Source organism: Sinocyclocheilus anshuiensis, unplaced genomic scaffold (genome assembly GCF_001515605.1).
Source record: "Sinocyclocheilus anshuiensis isolate Anshui unplaced genomic scaffold, SAMN03320099.WGS_v1.1 scaffold613, whole genome shotgun sequence".
Lineage (NCBI taxonomy): Eukaryota > Metazoa > Chordata > Actinopteri > Cypriniformes > Cyprinidae > Sinocyclocheilus > Sinocyclocheilus anshuiensis.
The window spans coordinates 78,328-101,422 of NW_015536487.1; the positions used below are offsets into that span (position 1 = coordinate 78,328).

At 36.1% G+C, this 23,095-nt stretch overlaps 1 protein-coding gene across 3 annotated transcripts in view; it reads left to right on the forward strand.

Moving 5' to 3' along the window:
• The first annotated feature begins 959 nt into the window (after positions 1 to 959).
• smarcd3b (SWI/SNF related BAF chromatin remodeling complex subunit D3b) overlaps positions 960 to 23,095 on the forward strand; it is a 34,089-nt gene continuing 11,953 nt past the window's right edge. For 2 of the 3 annotated variants that reach the window (XM_016480726.1, XM_016480742.1), the window contains exons 1-2: positions 13,024 to 13,425; positions 20,868 to 21,061. In XM_016480726.1, coding sequence (XP_016336212.1) covers positions 13,348 to 13,425; positions 20,868 to 21,061 — 272 coding nt within the window. In that variant the 5' untranslated portion in view covers positions 13,024 to 13,347. Of the gene's footprint in view, positions 1,214 to 13,023; positions 13,426 to 20,867; positions 21,062 to 23,095 lie in introns of those variants that run through there. The other variant, XM_016480734.1, reaches the window with a different exon arrangement.

Sequence of the window (23,095 nt, forward strand, 5' to 3'; positions counted from 1 at the left end):
CAGTACTGAATCCATATTTGTCATGTTTATTATTCTCTATCCACTTCAATTAATTAAACTCTGACAGTTTGAGATAAAGGTATCAAACCAACTGTAAATATTCAGAATATTATTCCCTATAATGCACAAGGCTTGGTTTTTCAGATTATGCCTTTATTGTTTTTATATATATAGCACTAAAACCATATTTTTCATATGTTTTATATGCTGTACCCACTTAAATTAATTAAACTATGACACCGTTTGAGATAAAGGTATCAAACCAACTGTAAAATATTCAGAATATTATGCCCTATAATGCACAGGGCTAATTTATAAAATGATGCCATTAGTATTTGTGTATATTGAAAGCATATGAAAAGTAGAGATCTAAAATGAGCATTTGTATCACGCTCCCATGTTTAGGTAAAGCACCATACATACATACATATATATGTGTGTGTGTGTGTTTGTGTGTATGTATGTATATATACAGTGGGTACGGAAAGTATTCAGACCCCCTTAAATTTTTCAGTATTGGTTTTATATTATAATGTCACGTAGTTAAATTGTTTAATTAATTTAAATGGTTAATTTTTTTTTAATTCCTAGAAATTAAGCCTTGTGCAACATAAAGGGCATATATTTATGTCTATCTGAGTTAGTTTGGGCTCAAAACATAAAAGCTGCAAAGAGTTTAATTGGCAAAAAACCCGAATGTCTAATGAATGTCAAACGTCAAACTAACTTTACCGCCGTTGTGACAACTGCTTTTTGGAACTCGTTTAATCTTTACTGCCATCTCTTCTTTACTCGCATCTTCACGTGCAGATATTTGGCGGACTTTTCATGCGCATGTTGCGTACTATTTCAGGCCTGTTCGATAAAGTTCTCACTGTATTTCGCCGGTAAGTGTGAGTGACTGACTGTGGGGAGCGGCGCGTAATTTGACGACGCTCCCTCTACATCCCGAGTTTTATTCGAAGCGGCGGGGTAAACGCGCTTGCGCCTCAGCGCTCGCCGTCTCTGGCTGCATCCCCTCCTCACTCCGCTGCTTCGCCACACACTGACTGTCCAGTCACTCCAGCACCGAGCAACAGGGAGTGTGTGTGTGCTTGTGCTTCCAGCTATAAAGAACTTCATCTCCATCGCTCCGGACACACATCCGCTTCTTCATCTGCCCTCCGCTGCCCTTAACAGCCGGCCACAGTAACCATCTGCCATGGAGAGGAAGGTAGGACATTTACAGCAACATCATAAGAATGTAATCTGCTCCATAGGGCACTTATTAATCAACAGTGTTGAGTGTCTGCGGTCTGTTACCGTCCTGATGGTGTATAATCCGCCCATCTCATCACAGACAGTCAGATTAGTGCGCATGGGAGTTTTCCGACTGGATCTAGTTTATTTGGCAATGTAAAGAGCAGAAAGAGACTGTGTATGAAGCCAGACAGAACACACGAACTAGTCCTGAATACATACACTGGTGCACGTGTTAATCCTGTCTTCTTCATCACTGGGTTCTTCATGATCATAATGCTGACTGGAGTGAGAGGTTCAAAGCAGCACTTAAGGCTGTGGTGGGCTTTCGCCGCCTAGTCTGAAATCTTTTTCAAGTAGGCTAGTCATAAGCAATTGTAGTCATGAAAAATGTATTTGGTGAAATTTTTTTTTTTCAAGTGTATATATTATTTCATGCTCCTACAGATTCGAACTCTCTGAAACGGAATATTTGTAATTTCCCCACTTTCAAATACTGTATATCATTACAGATATATGCCAAGGTAATAACAGTGCAGGCTTTGCCAAGAGGTCAAATCAAATATTAATGCTATGCTATGAGGCAGCACATTATGATATCTAGAATCTGGTTGTTGCGTTTGTAAGGGTGGTAACTCTCATATGAACCCAACTTTATTATTTCTGACTTAAATCGTTTTCCTCCATAGTGATCTGAAAAATGCCCAATTTCCTTGTGACCATGCACATACAGTACTGACTGTTTTGATGTCACTAAAAATAGTTTAGATATGCTGTAAACGTAATAGTCCTAGACATCTGAATGACGGTAAGCATGACTGTGTTTTTACAATAAATAGATGAAAGCACTTTTTACATGCTACAGTCAAAAGTGTAAAGGCAGATTGACATGGATGAATATGACTGGCTACATTTTGTATATTTTTAATTTAAATTTTATTATTTTTTTTATATTTATTTATTTAGAGGAGAGTGTTCTGATTTTATTCTGTCCTTCATTGCATTGGGTGCATTCTGCTTTCCACTCTTGGGTAACCTAGTTCTTAATATGTGCTTTTATTCCCCACAAGGACTGATATTATGATGCTCCATCATAATTTAGCTGTTTCTTATACGAGTGGAGTGACCCTGATATCAATGTCTGTTCACTCATACCAGTAAAGAGCTGGAGGTTTATAGACAATTTCCTCATGAGAGAAGTGTTATTTTATAAAACAGCATATATAGCATATGGCACAGATTCATAAAAGGTCAGTTCCCTGTAGCATATATCTTATTTTTGTTGCAATTTCAAAATAATATTGTGATAAAGCATTTGTGATCACGGTGTTGAGTTGCAATTCCCTCCCATTTTTGTTTTCCTCATATATCCATCTCAGATGGTTGCTGAGTAAATCACCAGAATACAACTATTGATTTATTTTAATTAAGAGTATTCAGTAGTCATGCAATACACAAGTTTTTTGGGCTGTGGTGAGATGCATGCTGCTGGAATGCTCTGTAACTGCTGCATCGCTTCTGCTTGGATGCACTGCAGGAACTTTACACCGCCATTGACTGTAGATAGGCTGAGCATGCTGGAGCACTCATATAGTACATGTTGACCAATCTAACCAATGCTGGTTTCTGTGAGAGCTGAGGCTGTGCCTTTAACGTTGATGGTATTTTTTGTGTCTGTATGCAGTGTCTAATGTTGTGTGTGAGTTTGAGTGAGTAACAGTGTGGTTACTCACTGCATTCTAATGGACAAATTTATTTTAATTTTGTCATCATTTATTCAACATTATGTAATTCAAACCCCATAGGATTATTCTCCCTTTTTTATTTATTTATTTTATTTTAATCATGAAGCATAAAAGAATTATATTACGATTTGATCAACCTTTGTCAACCTTATACACTACCATTTAAGTTTGCGGTCTGTAAGATTTTTATGTTTTTGTAAGAAGTCTCTTATGGCTGTGTTAATTGGATGATAAATTCAGTAAACACTGTAATATTGTAAACATGTTTCTATTTGAACATTTTAAAATGTAATTTATTCCTGTGATGGCAAATACATTTTGTAGCCATTACTTTAGTCCTCCGTTTCAGTTTTTCTCTTTACTCTCCCTTTTGATCAATTAATGGTGTCCTTGCTGAATAAAAGTGTTAATTTCTTTAAAAATATGTATTTAATTTCTTAAATGTTTGTGCTTATTAATGCTTTGGGGCAAGTTTTATAATACACACACATTTTAGCCGAATAATTTGTGTAATAGCTTGTCAAAGTTTAATAGGAATATCTCAGTCCACATGTCTTTTACAGGGGCCATGTAAAAAAAAAAAAGATTTACAATAAATTAAAATGATTTACAATAAACAAGATAATTGATGACTATAAACTAGTAGGCCTATACCCATGGTTCCTCAAATGTTTGAAATTGTTATTTCAGGCATTTCTAAAAACCCAGCCGAGAAAGTCAACATTTTCTTTTTCTTTTTTGAAAGCACAGATTATTTTCTATAGATGACAAAAATGAATTGGTCCTAGTACGATACCATTAAAGTAGTCCATATGACATGTAAACTACACTTCAAGTTTTTTTAAAGCCATTTGATAGCTTTGTGTGATAAACAATAATTTAAGTGCAGTAATTTGTGATAAAGTTGTGTAATTTTTTTATATTTAATTGCTGTACAGTTTGTTGCTGTACAGTCAGTGCTGTAAAGCTTGAGAAGTTTTTGTACTGTCTGCTGTCTCTCAGTGAGACATCTGTTAAATGTTTTAACCTTTGGGGATTGTACACCGTGTGGCCAGATTAGCTTCAAAGTGCTAAGTCAGTTGTTGCAAATGAGGACATTTTTTGTAGTACTACAGGTCAAAGTACTACAAAAAAAAACTCTGAAGTACCAAGTCGCAGGTGTGTCTTTGAGCTCGAGGCCTTGTATTCTCTCTGGAAACAATTCCAGCGAGGCCAGCAACACTTAGAATGGATCACAGAAGTTTGCTTCAGTGCCCAGCAATCTTCTGAGAGTGAGAGAAATCCCATTAGTATTCAAGGACCCACTTTTTCTAGCTGTCACACCTCAAGAGCTTTAGGGAGAATTGGCTCTTTCACAAGTGAGAGTGCAGGCAGGGAGATGAAGGGATGATTATTAAATACTCGCTTTCTTTCATTCTTTTTCTCCTTCACTGCCTTTCTGCAGGTCTAAATGTGAGGAATTTGAATGCTGTATTCTAGAAACGCCTCATGTCATGCTGCCCTTTGTTCAGCTCAACAATGCGTCTTCTCATTTGTTAAGACACCTGCAGTATTTGCATTTCTGATTTATATGCGTATTTGTGCTTAATCCAAGCCTGTTAGTGTATTTGAATTTTACCTTTATTTTTCATTTATTTGACACCAGAGTGGACCCAAAAAGTATATGAATGTCATTACATAATATAACAAAACATCAAACAAAATTATATTTTGAAGACAGCACAATGTTATATTAACATTTGTCTGTTAATAAGATTTATATTGTTTTTTTATTTTAAATGTAATATATTAATGTTATTTATATATATATATATATATATATATATAACCTCAGTTCGCGCGCGTGCAAAACGCACTTTTGCGCGCTCAAAATATGATCTTTCGCGCGCAGAATTGTGGCAGAGATCTAATCCCATAAACTCTCATCCTGTCTGCATTCAATTCACACGGACCGACCGTCACGCAGAGAACACGCGATCATGCAGGATACAAATGCACCCTTCACAAGATCTCACAGCTGGATTCGGCTGAAGTTTGCAATGTTTGTGAAATTAAATGTTCATTAGACATTCAAAGATTTGTTTAAATAATGTAAATGCATATTTGCTGAATGCTGAAGGCAAACGATAAAGCATTATAATGTTTGCCTTTCTATTACTAATAATATAAAAGCAATCGTTATAATACTTTTTTGTATACATTTTAATTCTTTAAATAATGTAAATGCATATTTGCTGAATGCTGAAGGCAAACGATAAAGCATTATAATGTTTGCCTTTCTATTACTAATAATATAAAAGCAATCGTTATAATTTTTTTTGTATACATTTTAATTCCTTTGTTTAACCGTTCTATCTGATTATTAGACAGACTTCTATCCGTATTAGACAGAACTGTTAAGGGTGACAGCAAACAAGAGGGAGAATGTGAGCACTGTGTGCTCAGGCGCTGCCGTTCTCAGCACCATCAAAATAAAAGTCCCGCCTCGAACGCATCGGCCAAACAGGAAAAACTTATCCGCCGATGCCGATATATCGGCCTTGGTGATATATATGTCATATTTACCTGTGCCCTTCAGCAAGTAAAATGGTACAGGCTACAAACATTTATTTTGATGGTCAGTCCGGGCCTGGAAGCAGCAGTTGTGAGTGGGGTGGCTGACCCTAATTCCGCCGCTGCGTTAATTGCATTAAATATTTTTAATGCCGTTAAACTGGAAAAATGTATCGCCTGCGTTAACACGCTAATTTTGACAGCACTAGTAATTACAAATATATTTAAAAATATGACATGCAAGTTTCAATATAAATGACATTAAAGCTTATTTTATAAATGCTTGTCAGTACATTCGACTTGAACCAGATTGCATATGAGACATAAAGATGTACTTAAGCCCTGTTTAAGTGGGTCAGAAAATCACTCAAAAGTTCAGCCAGCTGCATTTAATGTAAATATAAGCAATGCAATATTTTTAAATGCATTTAACATGAAATGAAGTGTTTTAAAAACAGTCTTTTGAAATGTATTATTTCGGTAATATTTTTTTTAACTATGCTTAAGTGTAGTTCCTTTTCACAAAGGCTAAAAAAATGTTTCTACTAAGAAGCATAATTATGAATTATGAAAATATAAATCTTAAAACACTGCAGCAATTATTACAATGAAAGCTTAACTTATGGTTAAGTTTTATTATCAATAATAATAGTTATTTTTATTTTTTTTTCCATTAGAAACAAACAGTTGTGCTGTTTTCTATGCATGAAAATGCTGGGCACTCACTGACAGACAGTCGAGTTCAGTTGCCCCTAAAAACTAGATACCCCTGGTTGTATCACTGTCCTGCATGAAGGGTATTCAGTTCAGAGCTAAACCACCCCTATATTGATTGCTGATATTCTGATTACACTGATTACAGCCCTGACCTTTTGTGTAATTACAGGTGAATTGCTTTGGTTACTTTAAGTCTGCGGCTGCTGTGCAGTGGGCCTCAGTACTTTCTCTCTGCACACATCTCTTTAAAGTCCTGGACTCAGAAGGGGCTCAATTGAGTCTGTAGTGCAGTGTGCCGCTCCGCCTGACTTTCTGCTCGTCTCTGAGACAGACTGTCTGGCTTACCGAGAGCTGACCCATTTTTATAGCAGAAAGGCTCAATATCCCATTTAGTGCTTCCCCCACCACCCGAGTAAGCGAGGGGAAGAGAGAGAGTCTGGGTTTTCTGAATGGCTCGTTATTGTTAATCCATACTGAATTGGCATCTGACACATGGAGTTGATGCCTTTTTGGATGTTCTGCATGTCTGTTATGCAATCAAAGGACATGAATGTTCACCTTTGTGTTGTAATATGTAGATTTGAAAGGCGTTCTTTATAGCAGGCTCAATTGGACCCTCACTGTCTCTGGCCTCATTCTGTCCATCCTGTCTCTCTGTCCACATACACAGAATGAGAATGAAGGATGTAGGTTAAAGAGACACAGAAGTACAGTATTTGTGTATTTATGAGTTGATCAAGAGGAACAGATATGAAAGAAATAAAATAAAAGGAAATAAAAGAAACACAATATCTGTTTCATGTTCTGGTAGTTTTGCTTAGATTGCATTGGTCTATCTACATTTTCAGTCGTGTGCAATACAATACATGCACAACATTTAAAATATTTTACAATGCGTTATACACTACTGTTCAAAAGTTTAAGATCAGTAAGATTTTTAAAGTTATGAAAAAGTCATGGTCACCAAGTCTGCCTTTGTTTGATCAAAAATACAGTAAAAGCAGTAATATTGTGAAGTATTAAAATTTAAAATAAGTTTTCTATGTAAAATATTTTAAAAAGTCATTTATTTCTGTGATGGCATAGCAGAATTTTCAGAAGCCATTACTCCAGTCTTCAACGTTATGATGCTTCAGAAATCTTTCTAATATGATTAGGTGCTAAAGAAACATTTCTTATTATCAGTGTTGAAAACAGTTGTGCTACTTTATATTTTTGTGATACCTGTGATACATTTTTTCAGCATTCTTTGATGAATAGACATTTCAAAATGTCACTTTTGATCAATTTAGTGCTTCTTAGCTTATAAAATGTATTAAAAAATGTACTGACTGCATACTTTTGATTGGTCGCATATATCATAAGGTATCAAGTTATATTAAATTAAATTAATTAAAGAGTTTGCTAGTTATAAAAAACACGCTAACAGTCTAAGGAATTCTCTTTATAATTATTTTAAAATGTATTATTGTAAGATATAGTCTTATTTTTTTAATATGTAAACTACTTTTAATATGTAAAATACTTTTAAATTGATTTACCTTTGTTGTTTATCATATTTATAGTCATAAGCTGCAGCTATCATCAGCTATATAATATTATTTACAATTTAAGAGAACAGTTTGTCCTGAAACTATTGTGGATCCCAAATGAGACGTTTATTCATTTTTTATACGGATTATAAGATGAGAACAGTTCTTCTCCACAGTTTTGTTTTTCCGAGAGACGGAGAAGCTGGTCTTGCCAGGAACTCTAGAAGACAGAGGATTGAGGTTTTTAGTCAAGTACAGCACAAAATCCTGCTGCCTTTTAATATTTTCTGCATTTCTCCATGAAAGCATGTTCTTACAAATTAACAATGTCTTTGTAGCAAATTTCTAGTTTTATTATTACAGGTTTACTTTGATTCTGTTATTCTTTGTTGATTTGAATATTAAATTTGCCAGATGCTCAAACTCAAGTGCATAGTTTGGAACATCAGTTTAAACACAGTAATTTATAGTACCTTCTGCAGCAAATATAGCAAATAACTGAGCTTAGATGTTATTACTTTCACTGTAATCCAGAATCACGTCAAATTTGCTTTGGTCTTTAAATGAAAAGGGTAGCTTGCTTTTATTTTCAAATCGTCTGTTTGGCTTGGCTACTGGCTATTTTGCCAAGAGTGCATTTAGTCTGAAAACGGACCACCCAGGATACAAGTTTTTAATGTATGAACATTCAGAAAGTTTGTATACTTGAAGGAGGCTGAGCTGAATCAAGAAAACGGTCATATCTTCATTGGGTTATTGTGCCGCTTGAATTACTGATATATGAAACAGCATTTTGTGATTCATGAAAAGTTCTCAGCTTGTTTTAAATGTATATTATTGGTAGATTATTGGACAATATTAGAGTTTTTTTTATTAGTTTTATTAGATTTTTAGATCACTTTTTTATCTATATGATTCAACATTTGATCTTCGATTGTTCATGCTCATTCCCCCTATTTTTTCCTCCTCCGTTACCTAATCAGTACATAAATACGTGTTTTAGGAGTTGAAATGATTCACTCTGTCTCAGACTTCCATCCCTAGACTCACTGTTTGAGAATGTGATGCCTCTGTGCTTTGGCACATTGATTAGTCAATCGTTTCACTGGGAGGCGTATACAGACCTCTGCAGGAGAAACCTAAAACTGCAACTTGAGGTCAAACTGTCCCGCAGTCTCCAACAATAGACAAACACACACAATCTCTCTTCCTACCCCACAAAGCTCCCCCACCCCCTTCACCTCCCAGTCAATGGGACCTGAGCGTTTGGCAGAGCTGTAATGGGAAAAGGGAGACTTGGTGGGGGCTCAAAGGGGTACTAAGACCACCACATCTTTTCAGCTCTTTGATGAGATGCTTTTGTAGAACTACATCCTGAAATGGGGTGATCAAAAGTAAAATGGGGTCACAGTGCCACACCAAAAACATTTTTTGTGTGTTTTTTCCCCCTAGACTTTGAGCAGACAAAAACAGGACCTCTCAAATTATTTTTCTGTGCATTGTAATCGTATGTGACTGCTGATGGTTTCTTTTTTTAAGTCAGCGTTAGGTTTGTGTCACACATCACCACTTCTCTTTTCTGACCACAAAATCACTTCCCACCCCACAATTGGTCATTATTATGATTTTTGGCAGACTCTAGAGTCCAGGCATGCTTTCATTTTGGGTAACTGTTTCCTTTGTGCCACTCTCCCATAAAGGCCTGTGTTACACAGAGATATATTTAGTAATGCTCTGCCTTATTGGTCGAATTACATGGGTTTAAAATGGGGTCAGATTAAACTGTGAGGTAAAATAAGTGTTTTAAAAAGATGAGACAACGCCAAAATGTGACGTTTAATTAATCACATGACCGGCAGACCCATGGACATTTATAGACATCCACACATTAAAATGATTAAGAGGATTAAAATGGCAAAGACAACATGTAAAACCATTAAAACTCAAATATATAGACATAAAACCATCTTAATATATTATATTGAGCGGTATCAAAAATGTGTCTTTGTGTGACAGTGTCACAGTTTGACTGATGTACCTTATTCTCAGTCTCTCTGGCATCTTTTATATATAAACTTCCTTCTTGTTAATGCGTAGAGTTTTGATGAATGACCTTTAGACACTTTATGATTATTCCACACACAATGGCCTTTTGTAACCAAACCTTTGGGTATTTTTCCTAATTTAGGCATTTGGTTTGGATTTTAGAAAGGTGTTTAGTCTTCATATTCCAGATCTCCATCAGAATCATAGCATGAATATTGATATTGATTTATTAACTTTGGAGTTTTTAGCCAGACAATGTGGTCATAAGTTTTGTGATTCACAGGTTGTAGCCAGTAGTTTGTCAGTTATGTCCTTGTTAGGGCAATCCCTCTACATCTGTGTAAACTTAAAGTTTCTGCAACACTGAATGCTTATTTAAACAGCATATTTTAGTGTTGTTTTCAAATGTCAAAACACAGTGCTAACAATTGAACTTAAGTGTAACAAAATACCAGAGAAAATTAAATTCAGTTTGTCAGTCTATCAAGTTCTTAATGCATTATTTAACAATTTGACACTTGATTGTTTTAACACAACCCTACATCATCTTTTGAAAATTTCTGGTTTTGCATGATTCACTGTTGAGTGTTATTCCAAAAATAAAAAAAAATCCATGTCTTGACAGATGTTCCTAATTTGAAGGCTCCGGGTGTAAAGGTTTTCAGCTGTCATTTACCAATTACCACACAAAGAAATTTGTCATTTAAAACACCTCATGAATAATTTAGCATTCACTGCTCTTTTAGAGTTTAGCAAATGGGAAGTCAAGGGGGATGGGAGACGACTTGTGACTGGGAGGATTTTTTGTGCTAAGCCTCCTCCACAAAGCTGTTTTCAGAGACATGAAATTAGTGACAATTTCAAGTAAAAATGTATTTAACAATTTTACTTTAAAAATATTAATTAACTTTTTTTGTTTGTTTTGGGGGAAAAAACAGAAATTTTAAGACCCAAAAAACAACCAATATTTAGGTTAGAGGTCAACAAATAAGGATTTTCAGTGCTCAGTTTTTAAATTATTACCCTCAATTCTAAATATGCCTAAACTTAAAGTGGGCCGACATTTTAACACCTTCACATGTTAATATAAAAAAATTGATTAAGCACTATCAGAGTGCTGTTTTACTGAATAGCAGTGTTGTATTTTTACACTGTACACGAGGTAACAGTATATAAGCCATCTACAATCCTTCTGTTTGACAGTGACGTAGACAAAGCAATTTCTTTAGGTCATTCTTTCTTCTGAGGAACACAGAGAAAATATTTAGAAAAATGTTGGACCCCGCTGACATCAGTGTATGGACAGAGAACTCAGAGACATTCTCCAAAATATCCTCTGTTATATTCCACAGAATAAAAAACTCATACAGGTTTGGAACAACATAAAGGTGTGTGAATGATGACAGAATTTTCATTTTTAGGTGAACTATCTTTTTAACAAAGAAAATCTTTATTTTTGTAGTCATTTTTGAATGTGTTCAAATAGATGTGGGAAATCTGACATTTTTAAAAAAAAATCAAAAATTAGTTGCGTCAATCAGTGTTTGAAAGTGAAGTTTTGGCTGAAACATTTTAATAATTTGTAGGGAAAATAGACTGTGCTTAAAGTGCTGAATAATAACTAAAAGTAAATGTAATTACATGCCAGTGACCAAATAGTATTTAAAATACCTCATAGAAACAATATTTCCAGTTCAGAAAAATTAAACTGGGAAAATATGGTTAATATTTGTTATAGCTGGATTGATCATTCACATGCTGTACTCACACAGTGACAGAGCAAATGGTTTAATATTATTAGCACTGAGAAAGTAACAGGTACCACTTATGTGCTCTGTGCAAAATAGCTCAGACAGTTTTATAAAGAAGTATAGCTGGATGGTAGAGGATATTTTGATAATATTTACTTGAATTCATGTTGTTAGTTCATAGGTTTGAAGTTATGGGGAAATCAGGCACATGGACGTCTGAGGAACTGACTCGTCAAATGAGTAAGGGAATGAGACGACAGCTGAATCAGAATCAGATTTATTGCCAAGTATGTTTACACACACACAAAGGAATTTGTCTTGGTGAAGCTTCCAGTACACACACCAAAAAAAAAAAATTACAAAAACCGTAAAACATGCTCAACATGCTTATGCTCAACAAACTTCCTATTCTGGCCTCGACGCTTTGATTTAGTTGATAGTTGATTACCATAAAAGTCCATAGATATCACCCTCAGTTCATACTGCTGTTAACACTTTCTCCGACAAGCGGATGCGATGAGACCTGTTTTCTGCTTTGGTCAGGTGACGTTTGACATATACCCCATAAAACTAGTCAATCAACATATGAAGAGTTCAGATGCAAAAGCCTCTAAGTGCCGTTTGAAATTTTCTTCTAAAATTAGCATTTTTATCAGGCTCCTATGTGTAGGTTCAGTAATTTCACTTTAATGGCAATGAATAGGTTTTTTTTAATTGCCATTAATGTGAAAAAAAAAACAACATAAACATAGGAGCCTGTGAAAAATACAAATTTTAGAAAAAAAATTCAGATGGCTTTTGCATCTGAACTCTTCATATGTACACAGTAGGCAAGATAGACAAAATATGTATGTACAAAATAATCTTGCTAAATAGAAGTATAGTGTATTGGATATTGCGCTTTTTTTGCACAATGGGAAGATCCTGGAGTTATTGTAATTGTTCATTATCACAGATGGCGAGTCATTTTTAACGGCACATATTTCATTAATACAGCAAAATTTATCTGACAGAAAAGGAAGATCAGGAAATTATTGAAGGTATTAGTATTTAATTGCGACAGACAGCAAATTAAAAAGCTCAAGATGACAGGTAGAGTAAAAAAAATAGGCCTTCAGTGCTCTCTGAGCCTGTTTTATTTCCACCTCAATCTAAAACTGGGCAGCTTTTCCTCACTGCTGCTGCTTTAAGAAACCTCCCTCCATTTTTTTTTGAGAATGAGCAGCGTATTCCAAGCATTGCTGGGTTTGACTGCAGCAAAGGACAGGAGAGAAAGCAGTACTGAAGGCAGAGGAGGAGGGGTCTGGTTAGCGGCGAGACTAACTACACCGCAGCAGGGCTGTGAGCAACCAGTCAGCGAGCATTCCCTTATCTACCAATGTAATGCAACAGCTGCAGCAGCCTGTGAGCGTGTGTGCTTTTCAGTCAGTGTGTTTGTAAAAGGGGGAGGGGGGACAGTCATGGTGGGCCAGCAGGAACCCCCCTGAAAGACCCCCAACTCTCAACCCCCCCACGTTCTCTCGCAGCCGGGCTCCTGAAAGGCAGCTCAACCAAACGCAAGCGTGAGAGACACAGCGAGAGCGAGAGACTCGACAGGGCAGCACACTCCGAGACGGAGAGAGAGAAAGCAGAAAGTAAGGGAAGTGGAGCAGGGAGCCTCGGAGGGGGGTTGAGGAGGTGAGCGAAGGGTGTAAAGCAAGAGAGGTGAGGGAGAGGGAAAGACAAAAGAGAGGGAAAACCAGAGTGGAGGGAGACCAGAGGGAAATGGCTTCGGAGGAGACCGCTGGAGGAGCTCGCAAAGCCACCAAGAGCAAATTATTTGAGTTCCTCGTCCATGGAGTGGTACGTACCCTCTTGGCGCGCGCGTGCGTGTGTGTGTGTGTGTGTGTGTGTGAGCTCAGCTACAGACAGAGCCCGTGCGTTTGACTGATAGCGGTGAACGGTGTCCATGTGAAGGTTATTTCCACTCCTCCGGATCCCGGCTCCTCGCCGCTCTTCGTTTTGAAGCGGAGACGGGGTGGGGAGAAGAGGCGAATGAGGGAGATGAGCATGTAAGAAAAAAAAGAGCGAGACGGATCGGCGAACGTGAAAGAAAGGCGAAAGGTAGCCACTTTGGTCACTGGAGGCTGCATGCGTTTGGCAGCGTGCCTAAGGTGATGGGCGCTTTCATTCAAAACACAAGCCGCTCTGTGACTCAACACACTGTTATTACAACTCCAAGAACACATCAAGTGCTTCGGATAACATCTACTGTGTAGATTAGCGTGTCTGTTGTCATGTCATTCATTAAAAATTCAAGCTAGTCTTAGCGCCAAAGGATGCACTAGTAGCGAGTAGTAATTATTACTACTAATAGCACTGTAACACGGACTGCTGTTTCCCATGTGACACTATTCAAGGTTTGATGCAGAAGAGGCTGTAAAGATCCACTTATTGTCTAAAACCTTTGTGTACATACAGCACAGTAGCGGTGTAATCTTTTATTTATGATTAGCAGGGCTTTGTCTAGCCAGAGCAGATCAAACTGAAGTAAAAAGCAGTTTGTAGTAGAGTGAGCGTAAGCACAAAACTGCATTTTCATTATTTGTTGCTTTTTGTTGTCTATTAGTTTTGCTTTTCGTGTGTTTCTTGTGTGCTGTGATTTTATTCTTGATATGATTGTTTCTGTCAAGCAACATTGGGTTTTAAAAAGGTGCTATGTTAATAATAATTATTTTTACTATTATTGCATGTATGGCAGACTATGATATTTCTGAAGAGCTTCATTAGTTGGGTGTCTGTTTCTTTTACTTTTGAGTATTCATGTTTTTTAGTATATTATTTAGATATAGAGATTAGTCAGATACATTTTCATTTAAGTTTAGGCTCAAGAAGATTTTTTTAATAAATGAAAACTTGAATTCATGAAGGATGCTTTCAGTTGACAAAAAATGATAGTAAAGGCATTTATAAAAGATTATGTAAAATAAATGCTGTTCTTTTTTATTTTCTATTCAGCAAGGAATACTATAAATGTATCACCACAAAAACATGGATAATAATATTATCCACAGTGTATTAGAATGATTTCTGAAGGATCATGTGACACTGAAGACTGGAGTAACGGCTGCTGAAAATTCAGCTTTACCGTCACATGAATAAATTACATCTTATATAATAAACTTAAATATATTAAAACGGTAAACAGTTCAATTAAATTTTCTCAATATTATTGTTTTTACTGTATTATTTGAGCAAATAAATGCACCGTTGGTGAGCACGAGAGACTTCTATCCAAAACAAAAACCTTGGAGACTTTTGAATGATAGTGTATAATAAGTTCCTTGGTTAATTAATTCTAGTATGTGCTTGTGTTATTTTTTCTTTTGTAACTGAAGACTTTCCACTTTCAGTAATGGTCTTGGTTTGCTTCATAAACAACCTTTTGTTCACTATTTGCCTTAGTTCTGCATTAAGCTGCTTCACATAACTTCACATAACAACACATAAATGCTGAGTCTGGATGATGAATGAAGAAAATGATGGTGTTGCCTCTGCAGACTAATTAACCTTGACGAAGCACTGATTGTTCCTGGGCAAATGTTTCCCACTCCTTATTTTGGCTTCATCTCCTTTTATGTCCTCTCCTATGCCTGTGTTGTTCTCCTCTGCATCTTCTGTGTTTCTTTCTGGACTCATGTATTCTCTGAATTACCCCAGCCTGACCTTTGCTATTGTTCACCTTATTGCTTCTCTGCTGCACTCAGTCTGAAGCCTGCCATATGAAAGTTATACTGTATATTCTTTGTTATGACATTGTATGTTTGAACTGCAAGAATGTGGTGGTTCAGCCTTGTTCCCAAGGCAAGGAACAGTCCGTACACATCAAGGTTTGCAATTAAGTAACAGTTTAAACATCTGCTAGTATGAGTGAAATTAGTACTCAAAGTTTGTTGTTGACTTGTCGACAATGACTTGTTGTTAGTTTTATGCATATTCTGTTTCGGTCCTTTTTTTTTTTAATTTTTTAATTTAATTTTATTTATTTTTTTGATCTCCACTTCCTGGCGTTTAGTTTAGGCTCAATGTTGAGTTCCGATTAGGTGTCAAACAGTTTCAGTGTTTCTCTAATACACATTACTGGTAATCTGTTTTATTTGCTCCTTCTCTGTCAGGCACAAAATAAAACACACAGTCTTGGTTAATGACAGACTCAGTCTTACTGTGTAACTGTGTGGATAAATAAAGATGACCTAAAGGTCGTTTCACTCTAGGAGCGGAAACTCTCATTCCAGTTCACTTTAAACATAGCAAACTTACTACTATGGTAAAATACAGTGAGAAGAGGAGTAACAGCATTTTTACACATTACGTATCAGTTGTACTGTAATACACTTTGAAAACAACAAAACAAAATAAGTCCAATCACTACGACTTTTACCCTATTTTGTTTGTTGCTTCAAAGAACAAATCATATTGTGAAACATTGCAATATGATTTTAAAACCATCCAATGTACCTTCCATTTGTCCTGTGTATGTTCTGAATGAATCTGATTTTAGATTCTGAAAGTTATGTTCATATTAATCCTAAACTTTGCAATCAGACTCGCATATTTAACAGTTTCTAAGACAAAGATAAGTTTATAAGACATAGGCAAGATGTAAATAAACCCACGTAAGTTGTTGGATTCAAGGGTTTACACAGCTAAAATGTTACTATTATTGGAGATCTGCACTGCCCCTTTAAATCAAAACATAATTTCATTTAAAACCAGCTCAATTGGATGGACTGAGATGTTTACTTGAAAATTGTCAGTCTGATTATTCGTTGCTATGTAAACATTTTCAGGAACTCGTGGAAAGCACAGGAGTCAAATAATGCCATCTGTCCAATCAGATGTCTGTGCAGTTGTCATATTAACAGCAAGCAAAGAAACTCCAGAGGGACGAGCGTGTTCTTCAGCAAAAAGTTATCAGCAGGAATCGAGCAGAAGTGTGCTCATCAGTCAAAGCTGATTGACAGCACAAACACTGCCACTTTCTCTGAAGTGCAAATCCACATGGTGTGACTGCTGGAAAATATTCCAAATAAAATGTTTTCCTTCCTACCTGCATCCAAATTTATATTCAAAGTGGTTTGTGAACAAAGCAGCCACACAGAGAGAGACAGCAAAGGACAGTAATTGTTTAAACTATTTTAAGTGGTCCATTTCAGGACTATTGAAATGTTCCGGTTTTTGTTCATGGGCGAACCCGCTACTCCGAAAACGAGGAATCTGATGAAAGGCTCTTTTATTCCTCTCTAGCTATCAAACATGATAATTTTTCCTGCTGCTCAGTTTTTCCTGTGTTAATGTAACGGTAAGACCGCTCAACAGCAGACAAAGACCGTTAAAAGCATCTGGCAGCACATCAGACTGAGAGACAGAGAAAGTGTTTATCTGCAGCATTCAGGGAATAACAGAAATGTTACACCTGCAAGTGTGTGGCCTTATCGAATGCTAAATATCTCATTGTAAGTCATTGTCTTTCATTAGCCTGCAACTCAATGCTCTCTGCACAGCCTGCTCTTATTTCACAACAGTCTAGAGTTCACTTCATCAATCTCCTGACCTGCAGACATAACACAGCTTCAAGCCCACGTGAGCTACATCATTAATGGGTACATCACAGTCACTTCCTTTGTATAAATTAAACACAAAACCACCCAAAATCAGCAGTTAGTTGTTACTCTCACACATTTGTTCCACATCTGCAGCAGTTCAGTGTGAGCCCTTCCTGTTTAACCGAAGTGCATAGGTGAGGTTTCTCACACCGCAGCCACAAGGTGAAAGTAATCTTGTTTAACATAACTATGTCAAATGGTTAGTTCACACCATTAGAAACAGAGCTTGACAGATTCAGATCTTCTCTAGTGGTTCTTTGGCGACTTTGTACACAGAATGCATTTTTGCTTTGGAAAACACAAGATGCGGTCAGGGGAGTCTCAAGACATGTTTTTTAAAAGTGTCATGTGCGAGATGCCACAAAAGACTTGAGTGCAACTAAAAAACACATCTGTCTAGTGCACATTTACATAGAAAAACAATGAAAAAGTAGCACAATGGACTGGAAAAATGGGTTACTTTGTTGTGAGCCAGCCCTAAGAAATGATATTTCAGGCATATACAGTAATGCTGGTGTAATGACCCTTCATTAAGCTCCATCCCCAGACAAGCTTTACAGAATAACTGGAGATATTCATAAACATATTTGTGATTTTCAGTCAATTCTGTTTACAAATTGGTAAAAAATGTTACTTTTGAGACTATGAATCCGAATTTGAAGAAAATGTTTCTCAAAGTCAACTGAAAAGACAACAGCCTCCTTTGATGATGATTATAATTAATGTCAGTGAATTTGATTTGATTATTGTGGTATGAATGATTCATAAGCATTTTCAGATATACACTGAAGACACATCTCTTGCAGAGGTGCAACTGAAAACAGGTCCAGAACTGTGTTTTAAATGAGAAATTAAGTCGTAATGCATGGAATAAGGCTATAATTACAGTCAATTCATAAATTCTGTAATCAATGCGTTGAATTGAATTTATGCTTTGTGATGCTTCAGTGCATTTTTACACCTGATTTGATCCAGTTGTGTCCTGCGTTCTCACTATATATCTGCCTGACTTTTCTCTTTCATCTGTTCCCTCAGCATGTCTTTGTTGTTTGATATGACTTCAGTTATTCTCATTGAACTCATTGTCCTCTCATTATGACTTTAGAAAGACATGGAGTGTACACTTCTTGCAGTACATTTGTTTATTTTTGTCTGATTGGAGTTTCCCTTACCTGTTCTTTTGACCACTGTCTGTCTGTGTATTTGTGTGTTTGCTCTGTCACTCCAAGCCGTACCTTTGACATGCTCTCAAATTGCCTGTCCAATTTCACTGCCAGCACCATGATCCTAACCCTCTGCTTTCTTTCTTTCTAAAGAAAATCCTGTCTACTGCAGTCATTAACCTATTCCTATCCTGCTGTCCATCTTACCTTCATGTTGTGTAGTATCATAGCAAACTTTATCTTTCATCCATCAGTTGTATTGTCTCACTCCTTTACTCCCTATGCACCCATCAGGTCTGTCATTCTCAATAACATCTTCATTTGTCTTGTCTTGGCAGCCATATATTGGAGGCTATATTATGTCACTATAATATATGATCAATTACTTCAGCAGATAGCTTAGGCTGCGACTTTAATACCAAGAAAAAAATATCTGTAATAATAGCCCCCCTGATTTTTACACCGTGATAATAACCATTATTTGATGTCTTCCCAGTTGTATTAGTAGCCAAGAAAATAAGTATTTTCTGGAGAGAAGTGTTTTTTCTTGTCATGTTTCAAAGCAGCTACATCTCTAGTATCTGTTTAATATGTGGTGTATCTCTGTACTTGATGTTAAATTCTGTGGAATATTTGTTACTCTACCAACATATTGACAACACCATTTTTTTATTAGTTTGTCTGCATTATTTATTGACCAGTTCAATTAGTTCAATAGTGAACAATTCCTGTAATTTCAATAAAAAATTTTTATTTTTCCATAAGTAAAACCATTGCTTATTCTGATGTAATTAGAGTAGCAACCTAACTAATGCAATTAAAGGGGTCATATGATGCTGCTAAAAAGAGCATTATTTTGTGTATTTGGTGTAATGAAATGTGTTTATGCGTTTTAAAGTTAAAAAAACACATTATTTTCCACATACTGAAATCGCATCATATGACCCCTTTAAATTGCATCTAAAAGTTAAATAGCATGAGTTTGTATCAAGCAAAGTTGAAACACTCACCATCTGTTCTCAGGAGATTTATGCACATGAGTGTGACTCGAGTTTACTCTTTCAAAGTCATTTTTTCACTGTCCTGAACTGTTGTATGTGTGACCTTTTGTGTGTGGTGTCACAAGTGTTGAATAGATTGCACTTGAGTTGCTGCTGCTAAGGAAAGCAACAGCTGCTGTTGTACTAGTAAGTTACTGTAGGTCTAACAGTGGCGGATATTTACATCTTCACCTTAACCTAAACACAAATGTGCACATGTTCTTTTCATTGTTCAAACTTTTTTATTTCCATTTTGAATTATTTTTAAGTAAGCTATTTATAACTGATTGTTATTTATGTGTATGTTTAAAAAGCATCATTATACCGATTCACTATATATCTGTAATCTCTTGTTTCAGAGTACATGTTAATCATGTAAATTAGGGATGTTAATTTTAACCGGTTAACCGACCGTAAGAATTTTGACCGATTAATACAATCAGTTAAACGGTTTAAAAAGTAATTTAATCATTTATTTTTTCATTCATTTATCAAAATATTTAAAAAGGTTTGCTGCATGGTTAAAATACGCTACGCGTATAAAAAAAAAAAGTTTTTTAGGGGGAAAAAACATAAGTTGCGTACAAGTCGCATTTTATTATTTCATTCAGAAATAGGCCTAATGCCGACGCGAAATGTTTACAAACATTATAATAAACACTGTAAACATAGCTAGGCTATTTTAGTTCCCCCCACTCCATAACAAATCCTTTCAATTAACAGTATTTAGAAAAGAACAAGAATTAAAAATATAAGAAGCTATATATATATAAGCGACAAGCGACATGCGGCGCCGGCGTAATCACTTGTGTTTTTTCTTTCTAACAGTGGAAGCAACTACTCCTTTTAGTCCTAAAGATAATTGGAATTGTAAAAGGTTTGCCTTTATTTGTGTACATTCACAATAAAAACAAATCTTTGTGCTTTTGTAAAATAAGCCTAAAGAAAAATAGGATGCTGCTTTCTGTCGTCTGGTTTCCTTTCACGCAGCACAAAAATGAACCGAAACTCTGCATTCTTGGCTACTTGTTGCACAGTTTTTCTTTCATTTTCTTAATTTATTATTTAAGTAAAAATAGGCTAAGTTTCTCGTATAGGCCTATTTATTCGATATATATATTATGTTTTTCTCCGCTGGCAGAAGCGCTGCAGGTGCGTGGTGAGATATGATATGACCATGTGAATCCTCTTGTTCTGTTGTTTGCTGCTTTTATCCCCGGAAAACAAATGTTAATATTTTTTAACGGGTCACAGACACTTATCCTTTCTAATTTAATTCAATTCTAATTTAAAATAATCTTGTCGGTTTACGGTTAAAAATTGGTTAACGAGCGTCGGTTGTTGGTTAGGAAAAATAACCGAAATGAACATCCCTAATGTAAATGTTCTCCAAGTCAGTTTCTTATGTCTATCTTTTTGTTGTCACCTTTTTTCAGCGGCCCGGTATGCCATCAGGAGCACGAATGCCTCATCAGGGGGCCCCAATGGGGCCTCCAGGACCACCATTTGGAGGAAGTCCTGCTGTCCGGCCCGGACTCACCAATCAAGCCATGGAAGCCAGTCGTAAACGGCCCGCTCCTTCACAGCAGCAGATTCAACAGCAGCAGTCTGTACAGAATCGAAACAGGAAGTGAGTATAATGTGACACATGCTAATGATCAGGAACCCACATAAAAATGTATTGAGAAAATTTAATAACAAGGACCTGGAGGATGTCACTTAATGTAGGTTGTAGACTTTTGAAATTGTTAACTCCCATTGAAGCAATGATGCAGAATGTATTCTCAAAAGATAAATGGACTGACGGGTTTCCCATTTTTTCTACCCATGTTCCTTTATCCCTCATATGAATAAAGTATTATAAGAAAAAAAAATCATTAACCCATTAATAGTGTTAAAATCATTCTGGATTATCTTGGCGGTAGTAACCCTGCTTTGGAGCAAACATCTAGCGCTAACCACTTTTTAACATTTCAGATGTGAAAGGTTACTTTAAGGTATAGTTCACCAAAATGTTCTGTCGTCATTTACTAATGTTGTTCCAGACCTGTATGACTGATTTTCTTCTGTGGAACACAATAGAAGATATTTTGAAGGTTGTGGCCATTGATTTTCATTGTATGGACAAAAACACTGAGGCATTTCCAGGGGTGTGTAGTAACGAATTACAAATACTCACGTTACAGTAATTAAGTAGTTTTTATCAGTAATTGTACTTTTTTGAGTACATTTTAAGTGATGTATCGGTACTTTTACTCCACTATTTTCCTCCGTTTGTGGTCATTACATGCTTATTTTAATCTTATTTTTATCCATCAACGTGACTGGATAGAGAGTAATAGGTCTCGTGACTTTCGTTATACAATCCGCCTTCAATTAGCAAGTGCACTCTCGCATAAACAATTTTCAAGTTCAACACTTTTCCATTGTTCCATTCAGTTGTGGATGCTGCTGATTCACCGAGACCGCAGTGGCTCAGCAAAGAGACATGCGTGTGTGTGTGTGTGTGTGTGTGTGTGTGTGTGTGTGTGTGTGTGACACCGGCCCTCCAGGACCGAGTTTGGACAGCCCTGCATTAATATGTTCTTTTTAAGTAATAATAATCAGCCAATATCCCAGTAATATTCTTGCTAATAACCAACTAGTTAATAGTGAGAATTGGACACTAAAGTGTTACCAATATTCTTATTAACTCACCAAAGTATCTACAGTCTATACACAGTATTAAGTTCAATTACATAAGAACTACCTGTAATTAAATTACAGAAAAAGTAAGAGTAATCCCTTACTTTTTCAAGGGAAAAGTAAAGTACAGTAACTAATTACTTAGTAACTAGTTAAACCCAACACTGATTCCTATAATCTATAATACAGAAACAGTGGAACTGAAGTGTTCAATACAGTCAGAGCTGAATGAGTTTTGATTGACTGAAAGTTTTGATTGACTTGATTGAACTGTTTCAATAGAATGGCCTGATCCTGTTTGACATAAGATTTGATTACATGCATCTTAATGGGAAGCAAAAGAATTTGCAATTGCAAAAATATGCCAAACAGTTGTTAATAATAAAATGGTTAATATGGCTGTATTGATGTAGATTTCATGAGTTTTTTTCTAGTCTTACACGGTCCCCTAGCCAGGTGCAAAATAATCAAAATATCTCTTTCGTGTCTTTCAGTTTTTTGTCCTACTCCTAACCAACCACAACAAACATCAGGACACCTTTTCTGTGTTTGATTTCTATTCGGTTATGTCACGTGTAGACTTGTGCCAGTATTCGGTAATGCGATATATCACGGTAATGAATATGCACGATATTGTTATCTTGGGCACTTCTAAATACCGTGAATAATTATATATTACAAATTATTTAGAATTTTGAATGCATTTTAAGAATACTTTTCCCATCAACTGGTCAAAATGCACAACACCGCTGTATGCTAAGACATGTGCGCACTCTGATGTAAATAAGCCGAACGAGAAGCACATGGCGGAACATGTGAGAGACGCTCTGGATTAACACGCACTTTCACTCTCTGACAGCAGATGGCGCTAAACTGCAGAAATAATAATAAAAATAATAATAATATTTATTCATTTAAATGCAGCCGTTACCCCAGAAACCCTGTAAACAAAGCAGCTGCACTACTTTCTGTTTCTGAA